Genomic DNA, 17946 nt, shown 5'->3' with positions numbered 1-17946 from the left:
CCTAATCACTGAGCCACCTGTCCAGCCCTATGTTACTATGTTTTTAATCTACTCTTTCCAAGTAGCAGCCAGAGTTCTAACTATAAGTATCAGATAAGAGTGTGAAGCAATTACATTGTACGCAAGTGACCTGGGTTTTGTTGTTGTTGTTATTGTTTGTTTCTGGGCAGGTTTCCATGTAGTAGAGGTGACATACGATGATGCGCCCATCCCAAACAGCCCATTCAAAGTGGCTGTCAATGAAGGCTGCCAGCCATCTCGGGTCCATGCCCAAGGCCCTGGGCTGAAAGAGGCTTTCACCAACAAGCCTAATGTCTTCACAGTGGTGACCAGGTAGGCAGGGGCCCAAGTTCAGGGTATCGATCCCTACATAGTGAATCGATTAACAAAGAAAAAAAAAAAGGTTTTTAAGTCTGAGGCCAATCCGAGCTACAGAATTGAGACCCTGTCTCAAGGTAGAAAGAAAGTTGTAGCTGTGCCCTACTTATTTGTCATGGTCTTTCAACTTCCAGGAAGATTCATCTCAAAAGATAAACATTCTTTTGTCAAGAGTTACGTTACAGACAATGGCAAGGTGTATCTAAAAGTACATCAGACATGATAACTAATTAAGATAATAATCATAAGCACACCACAGGATAGACATTCTTTAACTTCATGATGCAGAAGTATGTAGCCAATGCTATATGTATAAGAGATACTCAAAACATTCCTGTTACAGTTTATTCAGAAGGGATATGCCAGAGGATCAGTGACAGAGCACAGGCTCAGTCCCCTAAGGTACACACTCACACTGTATTTGTCTTTGGACCCTCTACCATAGGCAGGCTCTCAACTTGTGGGTCGTTACCCTTTGGGGGTCACACATCGTGTTTACATATGATTCATCAAATTAAAGTTATGAAGTAGCAGTGAAATAATGGTTTATGGTGAGGGGCTCGCCGCACCATGAGGAGCTATATTAAAGGGTCACAGCATGAGGAAGGGCGAGAACCCACTCATCTTTACTAAACGTCTGAGAAATTCCTGCCCGAGAGGTATCGCCGCACTAGTGGTATCACGTTAATGGAATAGAATGGCTTATAGAGTGTCCATAAGCGAGTTCTGGCGGTAAGCGGACCGGCACGGGCTGACCTCACATTCCACTTTCCCACTCTTTCCAGGGGAGCGGGGATCGGTGGGCTTGGCATCACTGTGGAGGGGCCGTCGGAGTCAAAGATAAACTGCAGAGACAACAAAGACGGCAGCTGCAGCGCGGAGTACATCCCGTTTGCGCCTGGGGATTACGACGTTAATATCACATACGGAGGCGTCCACATCCCTGGTGAGCTGTCCCTTGGGTAGTGGTTCGAAGAGTAAATGGTAATCATGGGAAAACAGATTTGGTTTTGCCCCATCTCCCTTTAGTAGAAAGAACAGTTTGGTTTTGGAGAAACCTTAAGTAAGGACCACAGCACCAAGAACACTACTAAGTCCCCAGTTGAACCCAGCAACAGGGTAGAAAGCATTGGCTTGGGCTTTCTGGTAGAGGCGCTCATGTGACTTGTTTTCTGATTTAAGCAGAAGTTCATTGCTTACAAAATTCAAAATCTCTCTTTTTAAATGATGTAGTAGTAGTAGTAGTAGTAGTAGTAGTAGTAGTAGTAGTAGTAGTAGTTGTTGTTCTTGTTCTTGTTGTTCTTGTTGTTGCAGGAGCTTAGCTACTGCATGTGCTACATGCATGTGCATGCAGCTGTCCGTAGAAGCCAGGGGATTTTGAATCCGCTGGAACTGGAGTGACAGCAGTTCTGAGCCACCCTATACGGGTGCCAGGAATTGAACCCAAGTTCTCAGGGTGCTCTTAATCCCTGAGCCATTCCTTCAGCCCCGAAACTTTGGAGGCTTGGCTCTTACTCATTTAATTTATGTATCTTACTTTTTTCTTTGCCCTGTTAATCCTGGTGGGTGACAACACACACGAATAATATAAATTATTACTTATTAGTTTGCTTTCTGTTTAGTGATCTATATCTTTAGTGTAAAACAGGGTCTCTCATCTCTGACCGTGCTAGTATGTCTATACAAGCTTTAGTAGTTCAAAACAACTAGTTTCTCCTCAAGCCTGTGCTTGCTACTCTTATCAATATGGTGGCTGGCCTGTTGGTCTGTTTGTTTTTAGCCCTTCATATAGAGAATTTCAGCTACAAAAAGACAGACAAAGCTCCCACTCTGGAGCAACTACATTGATACAACTAAACTTTGTGCACACTGATAGGAAGCAAGGGAATGGGGAGAAGGGACAGAATGGGGTTATAAGGCCCCTTTTTGTGCCCTGCCCCCGGGCAGTGTGTGCTATGGCAGAGTCCAGCACCAAGAATGAGCAGAAGGTTGTCTCCAGGGAAGATGTCTGTGTCTCCCACCAGGCAGGTAGTTCTGCTGGCTTCTGTGTGCTTCTGCTGTGGGACAGTACTGTGCTGCTCTGGCTTTTCAGAAAGTGCTGAATGCCATGAGCGTTGGCATTCCCTGCAAAAGGGAGCTGTTTGTTAGCACTAAACAAATGATTATAACAACAAAAGCTGCCCAGAGCTGAGTATCCAGAATTATCCCATGCAGAGGCTCTTCTGAGTGTCATGTTATCTAGCCAGGACAGCCCCCGAGATCCAAAGCGTCCGGTGACCTGCCAGTATCTTGGGGATTTGGATGATTAAATTCAGGTTTTTCTAACCTGATACAAACCTCTGACTTGGAATCTTCCTGCCTCGGGCTCTTACGTGCCAGGCAGTGGTAATATTTCAAACAGAATACCCCATCTTACTTACGTTAACTTAACTGGTTTCCTGCAGTGACCCAGCTGCAGTCTTGGTGGTAGACCAGTTGGTTAATTGGGATTCGTGAAGGGTTGTGGTCAGTTGGTGATGTCTACCTGGAACAGAAAGCAGGGGGTTGGCAGATGATGGCATCGGAACATGGTAGACCATTGTGTTCTGCTTCAAGGTTGCTCTCAGGCGGAGTTGAGACAATTTCCAGGTTCAGACTTAGTGACTGGCCACAGAGATAGTCTGCTGTTACTTGTTAATGTTGGAGCTCTCCATTTTCACCCCCCCAAGTAAATCGCTCTCCTGTTCTCTAAGCCCTAGCATGGAAGGTGGTGCTGGTCTTTGCCAGGGTCTCGGTTCTTCCTGCAGGTATATTTATCACCCCTGATTCTGCTAAGCGGAAGCTTTCCGAGATAGCCAGCAGAGACATTTACTTCCCTGGCAGGTGTCTGACCCTCGCCATACCTTGTGAAATGTGCAGGCAGCAGATGATACTCCGAGCTCTTTGGCAACAGACCCGGCAGCCTGAGGCTACTGGGGACACTGGTGTACCTGCTGTGTGAGAAGTCCTGTGTGGGCCATCCTGGTTCCGCCCTTGTTTTTTCTTAATGCTTCACTTACAAATCTTGGTTTCCCTGGATTCACTGTGTCTTACCAGTCTTTGTATTTGATGTCATTAAAAAGCGACAGGTCATTCATGCAGCATAGCACGACTTATCGTTAGAGAAACAAAGGCTTTACCAGAGGAGTGTGGAACCAGGCGATCGATCATGTGTGCTCAGAATGTGCTGGCTTCCCTGGGAGGGAGAGAGAGTGAGACCCACACACTCTTTTCTGCTCTTCTGTGTATACCCCTCTCACCAAACTGCTTGCTTCCCTTCTTTCAAGAGCCTTTCTTCTCCCTCCTCTCCATGCCTCTGCATGAGTGGACCCCTCTGCCCCCCTCTTCTCTCCTATGTTTCAGGCTCTGTCTCCTCCTCAGTTTCCCTGTGAACTCTAGAACTCCCTCCCCGCAGCCAGAGACATTGCTTGTCTCGGTGTCATGCTTCTTGGTCGAGATAGCTCCTTTGAGCTGAAAGGTCAGCATCTTGTTTGCTTTCCTGGGAATTCCCCCAAGTGTCGCTTCCCTGGAGTGGTAGCTGCCTTCTTTCTCTCACATCATTTCTCGGGTCCTAGTGGACATCTCTCTCTGGTCTCCTGCCCACCATGTTCCTCGTCTCCTACATGCTCTGCCTTGCATGCCTTCCAGTGAATGCCAGCCACACAGAACGTTAGAAGATTGTGCTCCCGTCACCCCACTTTGGCTTCCTGGAAGGTTCACGGAGGCCCCAGATCCTTCATGTGATTAGTGCTACAGGACAGGAGTGGGAATAACAGTGGGTACATTGCTGCGCCCACAGTGAGGCAGGCCGAGCTGACTGAGGCTCAGGTGGTCAGGGTCCAGGTAGAGCAGCACTGTGGTTTTGGGTCTGCACAGGGTGCTCTCTGGATTGCTTCATACTCATAACCCTGTGACTCTTCCAGGCAGCCCCTTCAGAGTGCCTTCGAAAGATGTCGTGGATCCCAGCAAGGTCAAAATTGCTGGCCCCGGTCTGAGCTCCTGTGTCCGAGCATGCATCCCACAGTCCTTCACGGTGGACACCAGCAAGGCTGGCCTGGCTCCACTGGAAGTGAGGGTCATGGGCCCAAGAGGTGAGTCCGCATCCTGCCTGCCACCTACATTCACCCACTATGGCCTAGAGCAGATTCTGTCTTTCTTTCTTTCTTTTTTTTTTTTTTTTTAAGATTTATTCATTTATTTCATGTATGTGAAAGACGCTGTGACACACCAGAAGAGGACATCAGATTCCCATTACAGATGGTTGTGAACCACCATGTGGTTGCTGGGACTTGAACTCAGGCCCTCTGGAAGAGCAGTCAGGGCTCTTAACTACTGAGCCATCTCTCCAGCCCGAGCAGATTCTTTTTCTGCGATTGTTCATGACCTTTTAGTTAAATACTCTCAACTCATGTACTGTTCCCCAGTCTAGCTAAGCCTGCAGGAGAGCCTACTTAAAAGTTGGTGTATTATATTTCCATAAGTCCGTTTCTCCTGTTAATAACATAGTCCTAAATTTCTTTTTATAATTTTACTTATTTCATGGTGCTGAAGACCAAACCCTGAGTCTTACCCTTGTCAAAAGGGTGTCCTGTTGGCTAGCTTACATCCCAGGCTTTGGTTTTTCCAAATGTGGGCTGTAAGTAACCCAGACAGGCTTTGAACTGGCAGTCCTCCTACTTCTGCTGCCTGAGTACTAGAACATCAAGAATGTATATAAAAACATCACTTTCCCAAGAAGCTTGTTGAAGGAGGGGCTATACGGACTTTAATATGCACTGTCCACCCAGCTGTGCCATCACCTGCTTAGCATGTGGGAGGTGCCAGGGGTTTGGTCTGCATATGAGCAGGAGGTAGGGCCTGAAGAGGATCCCTCTGAGTTGCTCAGTATTACCACGGAATCTTGTCAGGGTTATATTATAGCTTTGTCATTGTCTCAACTCCCTGGAGAGGGGGTCTCTTGGGGACTGAGTTTTGTTGGCAGTTGGCCCGCACTGCTGACAACCTGGAATTAAGGTTTCAGGTGACTAGCGGGCCATTCGGGGACAAACCTGAACTACTGAAACCTGTTGCCATATTTCTTCCAGTATTTAATGTGTACCTTTCTTTCCATATAAAATAGTGTGCCTGATTTCTTAAGTAATCTAGGCTTCTCTCCCTCCTCCTGCCCCCGCCTGCCCCTGTGATGTGTCTGTGGCTTCCAGAAGTAGCGAGCTGAGACTTCCTCCTTTGAACCTCTCCTTAGTAGAGTTCAGCAAGAGGTTCTCCCTTTGAAGCTCAGGGCAAGAGTGGTCTGGAAGAATGAGGTCATGGGATGTGCTTGCCCTAAGCGAAGTTTCTGAACATCGTGTGTGTGTGTGTGTGTGTGTGTGTGTGTGTGTGTGTGTGTGTGTGTGTGTGTGTGTGTATGTGTCCCCGTGTCTGTCCGTGTGTGTGTGTCTGTGTGAGGATTGCTTACATAGCAGCCTCTAATTTGGAGGACTTCTCAAGTAAACGGCCTTGTAATTTTAGCTGATGCAGTAGATTCCCAGTCATAGCAGAGTCCCTTGAAAGCCATTTGAGTTCTTTAAAGCTGACCCAAAGGTCACCATGATAGAGACACAGGTTTGAGGTTTGTGTGCTCCCATTAGCAGCTGCTTTCAATTATGTACCTTGTACGCCTCTAGCCTAGCCCCACCTCTAAAACTGCCTTGTCCCTTACTTTACCTGCTCTGCTCAATGAGCACGCACCCTGCCCTGATTAGCCTCCCTTGCCACTGACCCCTCCTTGACCTCGGGCTCAGGGTCTAGAATCTACCAATCTAGTGCATGCCTTAGCATCCTTTTAAACCATCACCCATAGCATCCCATTGATCGCTCTCTTGTTCCGTGAGATTGGCACCCTTACCTGCTCTGTAACTTTGTACCCTAGCATGTTGGCACCATTGTGTTCTTGCTGAAAGGCGGGTACGGGTCTTGACTGGCCAGCCCATAGTTTACTTTTTACTGTTGCGGTTTCTAGACACTCGGGTACTTTCTCAGCTATAGAATAAAGCTGGCACCTCCAAGCTTGCTTAGCCAGCTTGAAAGAAAGGATATGTAGCATGTCCGCAAAGACCTCCAGCCACTAGCGTGGGCAGCCCCCTTAATTGTCCTGGAGGGAAGTATGGCAGGCTGAGTGTCTCTTGGGATGGATCCCACTCCTGTGACTTACGTGTCCTGTGACTGTGGCCTGCTTGCTTTTGTGTTACTCTTCAGTGGAAACCAACCGTTCGTGGGGATGGACGTGATTCTCTTTCATGTATAACCAGGGCGCCGAGAACGGGAGGCCGGGTCGTCAGTTAAACCTCTCCTTTCTGCCCTCAGGCCTCGTGGAGCCGGTGGATGTGGTGGATAATGGGGATGGCACCCACACAGTGACCTACACGCCATCTCAGGAGGGGCCCTACATTGTTTCTGTCAAATACGCTGATGAAGAGATCCCCCGAAGGTGAGCATCTCGGCCTTCAGGCCTGACTACAATTCAGCCTCAGACTCGTCCACCCACAGGATTGATGGCCACTGTTCTAGTACCACCCCGCTCCCTAGCCATTCACCCACTGCCCATTGAGCGCATGGTACAGCATGGTGACATCCTGTAGGCACCGTGGCTCCTGCTCTAGCGTCTACCCCTTCTGTCTTTGGTTCCAAGGGAAGCTAGCATTGTCTGTCGTCTAACGCCTTAATACCTCGTGGCTCTGTATTTCCAATGGACTTCCGGTCCTTTACTAAGCCCACTGCTCTCTCACCTCTTATAGAAATCTTCCTTTCAACCTTAGCTCCTTGTATAAGAGACATCACGGATGGGGCAGGGCTGGCCTATATCCTTACTGACCAGGCTTCTGTGTGTCAATCAAGTCCCTTTAAGGTCAAGGTCCTTCCCACATACGATGCGAGCAAAGTGACCGCCTCCGGGCCTGGCCTCAGTGCCTATGGGGTGCCCGCCAGCTTACCTGTGGAGTTTGCCATTGATGCCAGAGATGCCGGCGAAGGCCTACTTGCTGTCCAGATCACGGTAACTGTGTGGTTGTTTGGTTGTATTTTTTTTTTTGGAAGGGGCGGAGCGAAACCTTATTAGTAAGACAATATTCTGGAAAGGGATGGAAACAGGAGTTCAATGATTAATTTCTACTGCATTGCACACGTGTTGGGGACATCTCTGGGTCAATATCTCCACTGGAGAACAAGGCGCTCACCAGAGCTTCTGCAGTGACCGTGGTTGGGATACCAGTTGTCACTACATCTCATCTTCCCCTGCTTTTAGATGTTTTAATTGCCTATTGGGTTGGTTATCAGCGAAAACTTCACATACCACAGAGCTTCCAACCCGGGATTTTCCTTCCTTGGGAAGGAAGCCGGAGGTAGGCCACCTAGGTGTTGTGTCGCTCACAAGGAAGCCAGCATTCTCTGACCGAGTGTGTGTCTCAGTCCTTCGTGTCTCCTCATGGACCGTGAGCCTGCCAGTGCCCCTCGGGAACAGAGGGGGAACCAGAAGAAAGGAAGACAGGAGAGGAAAAGGCTCTCATAGATGGATGATCTGTCTCAAGCAGTCTTAGGAGAAGATCCCCTCTTGTCTCATAGTCCCATGGTTGTACCTGGGGGCAAAGCCGTGGTGTGCCTGGCTAAGGAGGAGTGTTCTGTTGGTGACAGGAAGGGAAGGAAAGGGAAAGGTGGACTGTAAGCTTCTGCCATGTCCTTGTAGTGATGCTCCAATACTATTTGACAGACCACTGTGGTGTGATCTGTGACCCTCTTCTTTCCCTACCCAAAAGCAATGGAAAAGGATCACACCAGTCTCTTCCTCCGCTCCCCACCTATAGAGGTTCCAAGGAGAGAGTGCAGCTTGCTGTGCTGGGTTTCTCTGTTGATAGCAGCATCCCAAGTACCATTGTTCTGTGATTCGCAGGACCAAGAAGGAAAGCCTCAAAGAGCCACCGTCCACGACAATAAGGATGGCACCTACGCCGTTACCTATATCCCTGATAAGACCGGACGCTATATGATTGGGGTCACCTATGGTGGAGACAACATCCCACTTTCTCCTTATCGTATCCGGGCCACGCAGACCGGCGATGCCAGCAAGTGTTTGGCCACAGGTGAGTGCAGGGGAAGGCGGGGGTGAGGAATGTGTGTTCTGGCCTTCTCTGTGCCGCTTAATAGCTGTGTGATCAGAGAAAGTTGCTTCGGCTCTCTGGGCGCCAGACAGACAGACAGACAGACAGACAGACATACATACATAGAGTGAAGGTTTTGGGAGGTGAGAACATTTAGATTCCAGAAGCGTTTCCAGGTGTCAGAGATGGCATCGCAGGGTTACAACAAAGAAGGAGTAAGATCAGGTGCTGGAGGTGCTGAATATGATGTTAGGGTTAGGGGGCCTCTCCTGAGGTGGGGGTACCAGTAAAGTCTCCAACAGAAAGTACCACGAGAAGCAGGGGGATGCAGGTACTTTTACCCATGGAGCCATCTTACCAGTTCAATGTGGTATTCCCCATTTTTAAAAAGGGAGGGAGGGTCTCATGTATTTTGACTGGCCTCAAACTTGCCCTGTAGCTGAGGATGCTGCCAGATGCTAATCCCTACCCCCCTACCCCTCACCCTCACCTTGCCTCCCAAGAGCCCACCTGGTGTTGTGCCTTCCTGTTTCTAAGATCAACTTGTGCAGCTCAGTGTTGCTGCTTTAGCAAACTCTAAAACATGAAACCTGGGCTGGCAAGATTGAGCAATGGGTGAGGGTACGTGCCAACTCCCAGAACCCACGTACTGAGAGGACTGCCCAAACATGCATGCACACAAAGGGAACTGAGCGCGTAGGTCTACCCTGGCTGTGATCGGTTCTCTACCTCACCCTGCTCAAGGTTGTGAGTAGCCCACCTTGACCCTTTTTTTTTTATCTCCCCTAACACTGGAAACAATACTGCCAGTCTGTGTCAGTCCCTGACAACCTGTTGAGGCGTTATCTGTGTCAAGAGCTGGGGATCTCCTCCTGACTTTTCAGAACTCTTTTCCTCCCCTGGCTTTGCAGGGATATTTTTTGTGGGCTGGTGGTACCTGTTGGTCTCAGCTCTTGTTCTGTCATTTGGAGCCTTCCCCTTACCCAGCTATGCTCACTCCTTTTCCTCTTCCTCTTCCCACTGTGTGAGCAGCTTTCTTAGCCCTCCCTGTTGCCCTTCTGTGCTTTGCACACTTTGACTGGTGCCCCCTTCATAATTTGTTATACACCTTGTAAATCAGAGACAGAAAGACAGGCTGACTGGCCGACTGCTGTTTGGAGAGGGGTCGCAAAGCCAAAACCATGCTTGGTCTAGATATTCCTTTGAGTAGCACCCTTTCCGTTGATCTCTGGGAGGTCTCTGCCTGGCAGAAGTAAAGGTCTGGCCTTCACAGACACGGACAGCACAATGTAGGATGGCCTCTTCTGAGGCAAATATCCAATATGTTGATTTTCTTCTGACCTTCTTTTACAGGTCCTGGCATTGCCCCCACTGTGAAAACTGGCGAGGAAGTGGGCTTCGTAGTGGATGCTAAGACTGCAGGGAAGGGGAAAGTCACCTGCGTGATCCTCACCCCAGATGGCACGGAGGCTGAAGCTGACGTCATTGAAAATGAAGATGGCACCTATGACATTTTCTACACTGCCGCCAAGCCAGGCACCTACGTGATCTATGTGCGCTTTGGTGGCGTTGATATTCCCAATAGCCCCTTCACAGTCATGGTAAGCAGGGGTCCTTCTCTTGAGCTGGCAGATACAGTCACAAACGTCATTTGTTGAACCCTTATTCACAGCCTTGACCCTGGGTACAATCTCTTGAAGCAGCAGTTTGAAGGGAAGTCTCTTGAGTCATGGAGGCATCTGTCAAGCCAAGGAAGTTAGGCAACATCTTCACGTAAGCTAGCACAGAGGGAGACAGTTTTACAGAAAAATTGGAAAACAGTAAGAAAAATATTTGTGCCTCTTTTCCCATCTCCACGACTGGAGGAGAAAGGTTATCATGTTGTCTTGTCTATACACTTGACTCAGGATGCACAGAACCTCCAGTTGTGTTTGGGTCGATTCAGAAGGGGGGGAAACTGTGTTGTCTTTTAAAGCCAGAGAGATCTGAGTGAACATCCCGGCTGACAAATAACTAGAGCCTTTAATTTTCAGTCCTTGGGTGCCTTTTAGATCTTCTCTAATTATTAAGGTTCTTCCTTGGGCACCATGGAGGAACTACAGCAGACTTACCACATAAACCTCAGAGGCGAGCCCTGTTTGCCCAGTCTAGACAGATATCAGGTGCCTTGTGGGCTCCCTCACTGTGTCCTTTGATGCAGAAGAACAGCCACCCAACCACAGGCCGCGGGCTGCTGGTGACCCAACTCCACCCACCACCTGTGACATGCTTTCTGATTACTTCATGTTGGACAGCCGTGGAGAAGGGCAGAAAGAGGCCATTCCAAACAGAAGCCCAGGGACCCTGTTCCCATCTATAATCGGTTGAAGCTTTTCTCCTTTCTCTCCATGTGTGTTCAGCTATAAACATCCGGCCAGAGGCCTGGAAACTCTTTCATATCTCAAATATGTAAACACTTGTCAGCTTTGGACGCTGTCCATTGGGGAGTGTTTTCGTCTCTGGGGGAGAAAGCATTGCAATGAGAGTGTCAGTTCTCCTTAGAAAAGTGTTCGAGTTGGAGTTGTAGTACAAGTTGGAGTTGTACTGTGTTGTGTTTAGCCCCTAGTAAGCATGATCTTGTAAGTTAGTTTAGGGATGAGCAGCCCTGGGCAGAGATCTCAGTGCCACTGCAATGGCTGGGATAAGAAGAGATCCCGGATGCTGAGGTCCGAGTGAGAAAGCCAAGGTAAAATGTGGAAGACCGCATTAGCAGAGGGTCAGAGGCCGGAAGTGACGGCTTCCAGACTCCTTAGAAGTGAGCATCCCTTAAGTCCTACTTACAACTCAAGGGAATTCACTTCACGCCCTTCGCTGGGCGATTCGAATCTCCCTCTGAAGGCTCAAGACTGGAAGGGCATGGACGCCTGACTAGCAGATGCCTTAGTGAGACCACCGAGGCTTGCTCCGTTAAATGTGTCACTCGTTTGTGACATGCAGGTTCACGGATGAGCAGCCTAACTGAGAGCTTTGAGAGGTTCTAGCTGCAAGAATGCAGGTAGAGCCTTGGAAGGCCTTCCTGCCGGAGACATGGTTTTGAGTTGGCCTCTCACAGCCATGGTCCTAGAGGCAAAGCTTAGATGTCAGAAAAGCCCTTCCTGCAGACAGCGCAGTGCACAGCTCCTTTGATCTGTGTCATAGCTGAGAAGGAGGAGGGGGGGGGGAGGAGGAGGAAGAAGAGGAAGAGGAGGAGGAGGGGCCCTTCCTTGTTGGGTCGGTTGAATCAGGAACGTGAAGCTGGACAATTTTTTTTTTTTAGATGAAGATACTAAAACTTTCAGACGTGTTAATGACTGGGGCCGGAGAGATGGCTAGGCAGTTAACAGCACTGGCCATTCTTTCAAAGGACCTAGGTTCAATTCCCAGCACCCACATGGCAGCTCACAATAGTCAGACATTCCAGTCCTAGGAGATCTGACACCCTCACACAGATACGCGTCTGGCAAAACACCTTTGCACATAAAAATAAATAAATCATTTTTAAAATCTACCCAACAAATCTTAAACCCTCTACACCATAAACGAACATTAGTGATTAAAGGCTAGGGGACCAGCTCCACGTGTAAAGCAGTTGTGGAAGCACGGTGTGAGGTCAGATTTCCAGCACTTATAAAGATCAGTCTGGGCAGGCTGCCCGTGTCTGTAATCAGGAGGGCAGAGACAGGAAAACCCTGGGTACTTACTAAACAGTTAATCCAGCCAATCAGCGAGCTTGAAGTTTAGTGAGCGCCCAGTGCCCAATCTCAAAACCTAGCTGTAGGAGTCGCAGGCCCGGCTTAACGGTTAAGAGCACTTCCCACTTTTGTGGAGGACCTGAATTTGGTTCTCAGTACCAAACACGTGGTGTGCATACATATATGCAGGCAAAACACTCATGCACGTCCAATAAATAGATCCAAAGTTAAAAGGTAAGGTGCAAAGTACTAGGAGACTGATATGTGGAGGAGCTCTGGCTTCTGCACTGTTCACAGCCGTGTTCACATGAACACACATGTACCTCACACATCCACAAAATAAAGCAAAATAATAAGACATCAAATTAAAAAAAAAAAAAAACACTTCTTCCTGACTCCATGCCAGGATGACTGCCGTCAGTTTTCTCTGCTTACACAGTGGACACTTGAGTTTCAGGCAAGGGATCGTAACGTGTAGCCTCAAGGCTCGCCTGCTTCCCCCAAGCCAGTCTGGCCAATAGCCACAAAGATGACTTCAGTCCTTCATGACCACTGGTGGCTTCAAACTCCCATACACATCCCTTACTCGTGAGTTGTGGATTCAAAGGACAAGTGCTCTGACATGTGCAGAGGGTACAGCTTTCCCTTGAAAAGTGTAGTAAGAACTTAACGCACTTATCTAGCACATGCCTAAAATCCCTGCATTTGGGAAATAGAGGCAGGAGAATAAGCAGTTCAGGGCCATCCTTGGAGCATCCTCGGAGTCCATGACGAGTTCAAGGCCAGCCTGGGCTACACGAGAGGCCCTGTCTCAGAAGACAAAAACCAAACACACAACCAACACCTGCTGGAATAGTGGGGAAGGGGATAGCGCTCGAGCTGTAGGATCTTGGGTAAAAAAATATCCCTCTGGTGTGATTCCCAATTAACCTTCATTTGCCATCAACTAGGCCACCGATGGGGAAGTGACAGCCATGGAGGAGGCACCGGTAAATGCATGTCCCCCTGGATTCAGGCCCTGGGTACACTTTGGTTTTTCATTTTGTCTTTTTGCATTTCTGGGTTTATTCAGCCTTCATTTTAGAAAAGCTACTTACTGCCTGCTTGTGGGAATCGCTTAAGCCCTTGGTGTCCTGGCCGTGGGTGTGTCCCCCCACCGATCACCTCCTCATCACAACCCCACTCTCTCTCTCTCTCTCTCTCTCTCTCTCTCTCTCTCTCTCTCTCTCTCTCTGTAAGATCCACCTCATGTCACCACCTGCTCCCCACGAATCGCCCGCCAGCCATCATGTCTGTGATCACGCTCGGTGCGGTGTCTCCCCCTCCCCCCTCTTTTAAAGAACGAGATGGACGGCGTTGGCAGGCCTCCTCCTGACTCCGGGCTACTGCTTCTGCGTCTGTCCGGGGGCAAAGCCGCCTGCTACCACTCTGCCACTTTAAAACACACCTTCTTTTCCAGGCCACAAGCAACTAAACCTTTTCTAGGTGTGGAGCCTCTTGGGACTCAGACATTGCTCTCTCCCTCATCCATTTTCCTGTGGGGCGACACTGGGAATTCTACAAGCACACTGCTGAGCAAGCGGTTTCTAGCAAGTGATCAGAGGAACTTCTCGGGCCTTCCAGCTCGGCCCAGGCCCAGTCATACAGAGCCCGTAGATGCTCGTGGCCACACCCCCAAATTTAGGCCTCATTGCCTTGTAGAATTCCCAGCAGTTCTGTCCCCTACAGTTCCACCAGTCCACACTGCTGTCCATTTTACCAAGTAACCACTCTCTCGTGTTTTTAGGTTACGGAAGAGGCCTATGTCCCAGTGAGTGACATGAACGGACTAGGCTTCAAGCCCTTTGACTTGGTGATTCCGTTTGCCGTCAGGAAAGGAGAAATCACAGGTAAACCCTTGTGGGGGATCACCTTACTCTATCTGTTGTTGCACCTGAACCCCAGAGCAGTGTTGGGGAGGTGACTACCATAACTGGCTCCTTGCCCAGGGACAGAGATGCAGACCGAGTTTCTTCTCTGAAGAGGTGGTTGTTTATAGCGTCCATTACATTATTGAGGAAGCTTGTGTTTCTCCTCAGGCTAGGAACTTCTTTGTTTAGATACCTCTTGCTGCCAGGTTTCTGTTTCTTTTTTCCTGCATTCTCTGACCACTCACTTTCCAAACACACCTGATTGTCACATACAGATCTGTGGTATTCGTCCCTTTCCGGGAGCCCAACCTCTCTTTTCCTGCTTATTGGTTTGTGGCCTTCTCAGATCCTCTTTGTGCTTGTAATTGGACTGCTGGAGACCCCATGTATTTATTTGTGAACTAGTTCCTTTCTGCATTTTGTGGAAACCAAGGGGAAGCCGTAGAAAGCAAGGGGGTCTCAGTTTTCCCACGGGTGGGGTGTGGCACTTGGATGTTTCAAGTGGCATGAGGTTCTGGGATCTGAAAACCTTTTGTGGTAAGGACATCTGTTACATCTGCTGCTTGGGGAAAGGTCACCGGTGATCTCATTGCCCTGTGTCTCTATGCTCTCCAGGCCAGGTGCATATGCCGTCTGGGAAGAAAGCTACCCCTGAGATTGTGGACAACAAGGACGGCACGGTCACTGTGAGATATGCCCCCACTGAAGTTGGCCTCCACGAGATGCACATCAAGTACATGGGCAGCCACATCCCTGGTAAGTGGGGTATAGCAGCTCTCTAGCCCTTTGATCATCTGGGAGACTTATGAAAGCTTTCCAAGACAGATCCAGGAACAATGTGTTGGCTTCCATTCAAAAACAGCCAGCCAGTCTGCTTCCTGAACAGTTAGAATACATCTCAGCCTCCTGGGCCAGGGTACAGGGCCGTGTGGATGTGGTTGTGTGTCTTCATAACTGTCAATTGTGGTACAGGAAAGGAGGCTTTCTGGCCTGGCCTGCAAGACCCTGAGAGATATGGGACTTAGGAGAGGCTCACATCCTACCTAAGACACAGGGCTTAGAAGACAGATGGCCCCCATACAGAGAGCTAGCTTGTGTTTCCTACCCGTGTTAGTTGTTACTCTTTGTAACCATTTAAATATCTTCTAATTTAATATTTTGAGTAGGTAATATGATACCTATAGCCTTCCTCTGCCTCCTCTTGGAGATTAATTGTTGGTAAATTTTATGTTCAATTTTAGAAAAATCTCTTTAAGACTCCATGCAAATAAGAACACGTATTTTAAAATCCAGCCCCCTTTATGGAAAGGGGCGTGTACCCACATCAGCAGTCCTTGCCTTTTCCCTCTGACAGCACATCCAGGAAAGCTGCACAGGTTTACATATGCCATAGCTCTTCCCCATCTGGATGACCCTGCTGGAGAGCATTTCTGCTCTTCCTGCCATTGCTGTAGCCTCTCCTGTTGACATTCTTGGTGTACCTGTGGGATTTGGTCCCCCTGGGCAGAAGGGCTATGGGGCTAGACTCGGGCCTCTGAAACTTGGATACGCTGTAGCATAGTGCTCTTCCTGAGACTGTTACACATGGATCCAAGCAGTGAAGGAAAGCACCTGTCGCGCCACAGGCTTGCCCTATGGAATCTACTTTGCAATTGTTTCTTGTCAGTCTGGTAATCGAAAGTGCATGGTACCTTGGTGTTTGTTCCTCCTGCAAATGAGATGAGACAGCCTTTCATATACTGTGTCTTTCTAATTCTTTCTCTGTGGGCTGAATCTTCATATTCTTCATCTGTTTTCCGTTTGGAAAAATTAGGCTTTTGAGGTGGGAATTAAGAATACTTCTTGTGGGGGCTGGAGAGATGGCTCAGTGGTTAAGGGCAATGACTGCTCTTCCAGAGGTCCTGAGTTCATTTCCCAGCAACCAACATGGTGGTTCACAACCATCTATAATGTGATCTGATGCCCTCTTCTGGTGGGTCTGAGCTCATATACATAAAATGAATAAGTAATTCTTTTAAAAAAAAAATCCTTCTTGGTTTGTAACTTGCTTCCATTTACGTTCACATGTATGCACAATACTTGGTTAAAGCAGTGCTTCTGTTTAAGTATTCTAATGATATAGGTGCAGGATTTAGAGAACAGTCATTATTCAAACTTCGGGCAGGCACTAGATGCCTATAAACTCATTCAGGAGGCTGAGTCCAACCTGGTCTATCCAGTGAGACTACCGAAAACAGCAACCGTTCTCTCACCCTTCCCCTCCGTTGCCAGTGTGACTACCTCCTCAGATGCCTTCAATGTACTTACTAGTGCATTTAGATTTATCCTGTTAAAGGAACACATAGTGGTTCTCTTCTATTACCATGCGTGTGTTTGATGTATGTGTCTGGTCACACATGCCAAGGTATGCATGTGGAGCTGAGAGGAGAGCTTTGTACAGTTACTTCTCTCTGTATACCTTTACATGGATTCTAGGGAATCACATGCATGCCAGTAGGTTTGCACAAGCTTCTTTACCCACTGAGCCGTTACACCAGCCGCTCTGGGATGATATCAGTCTTACATATAAAGACAGTTTGCTTTGTCTCTAATGTGACAACGCCCCATGGCTAACCTCTCGAGTTAATACACATGGATCTTTAATGTCCCGTACATAGGTCACCCCCCCCCCAGATGATTTCCTGTTTTGCACGTGAGCTTTACTAGGGATGAGAGGAGCGGTGGGCAATAAGGATCACTGTGGGGTTCTTTCCTCAAGAAGAGGCCTTAGAGTTTGAATGGCATTAACAAGTAGCCTTCTCTCTGGGAAGCAACTTCTAACTCCCTGATGCAGATGCGGCCTTCTCATTTGTTAGGCTGAGATGAAATCTCCTGCATCGGGTCCCCCACCCACCCTGCTCTGGTCTAGACTTTAATGTACTGCCTATTATCTGAGGTATCCACTTACCATTTAATGAGTCCCAGTTTTGTTTTCTCCTTGGCAAATGCAGAGAGCCCCCTCCAGTTCTACGTGAACTACCCCAACAGTGGGAGTGTGTCTGCGTACGGTCCAGGCCTTGTGTATGGAGTAGCCAACAAAACCGCCACCTTCACCATCGTCACGGAGGATGCTGGAGAAGGTATTGCGTGATTTACATGTTTATGCATGGATAGCCTTCCTTTTGGAGAGAGAAGTGAACGCGATTGAAACGTGCTGTGAGTGGTAGCACTAGTGTAGTCCCAGATTCTCAGGAGACTGATGTGGGAGCATCTCTTCAGCCCAGGAGGAGTCCAAAGCTAGCCTGAGCCATACAGTGAGGTAGCATCTCAGAAGAAAAAGGAAAAAAAAAATCACTATTGTATGCTATTATTTGTCTCATTATTGTCTCTCGTATAAAAAAAAAAATCTCCTGCTCAAAACAGAAACGTTTAAATTCTACTGTGAATGAAATCAGATTTGTATTATGAGCTATTTCATGTGACTCGCTGAGAATTCAAGTGGGCTTTTGATTGAAAATGGCCTTATTTTTGTTCATTTTGCTCGTCGGTCCTCAGGACCTCCCACAAGTTATTTAGCTGTACATTCTAGCTGAAGGGCTCTGCCAACCACAGTATTCACAGATTCCTCAGCCTGTGGCTCTGCTGGTGGCATCCGCCCTGAGCACCACGAGGGCTGGGGTTATTTAAGCAGGGGTTTGCAGTGTGGTTCACAGTGGTTGTGTTTCCCTAGGCTTTCCCCTGAAGATCGCTTTGTCTTGATTCCCACATGGAATGTATGAGTCTGCAGGCCCTGGTGTCAGGGCTCCCGCAGAGGCATTGTCC

At 48.4% G+C, this 17946-nt stretch overlaps 1 protein-coding gene across 3 annotated transcripts in view; it reads left to right on the top strand.

Moving 5' to 3' along the window:
• Flnb (filamin B) overlaps positions 1–17946 on the top strand; it is a 133067-nt gene that overhangs the window by 89692 nt on the left and 25429 nt on the right. Inside the window, exons 23-33 of one of the 3 annotated variants that reach the window (XM_006251780.5) lie at positions 171–333; positions 1164–1324; positions 4320–4487; positions 6739–6862; positions 7270–7426; positions 8318–8507; positions 9879–10126; positions 13186–13257; positions 14022–14124; positions 14761–14901; positions 17136–17264. In XM_006251780.5, coding sequence (XP_006251842.1) covers positions 171–333; positions 1164–1324; positions 4320–4487; positions 6739–6862; positions 7270–7426; positions 8318–8507; positions 9879–10126; positions 13186–13257; positions 14022–14124; positions 14761–14901; positions 17136–17264 — 1656 coding nt within the window. The remainder of the gene's footprint in view (positions 1–170; positions 334–1163; positions 1325–4319; positions 4488–6738; positions 6863–7269; positions 7427–8317; positions 8508–9878; positions 10127–13185; positions 13258–14021; positions 14125–14760; positions 14902–17135; positions 17265–17946) is intronic. The other 2 variants (XM_006251781.5, NM_001107288.1) reach the window with 2 other exon arrangements.

Source organism: Rattus norvegicus, chromosome 15 (genome assembly GCF_036323735.1).
Source record: "Rattus norvegicus strain BN/NHsdMcwi chromosome 15, GRCr8, whole genome shotgun sequence".
Lineage (NCBI taxonomy): Eukaryota > Metazoa > Chordata > Mammalia > Rodentia > Muridae > Rattus > Rattus norvegicus.
This window is presented reverse-complemented; position numbering and strand designations above follow the sequence as displayed.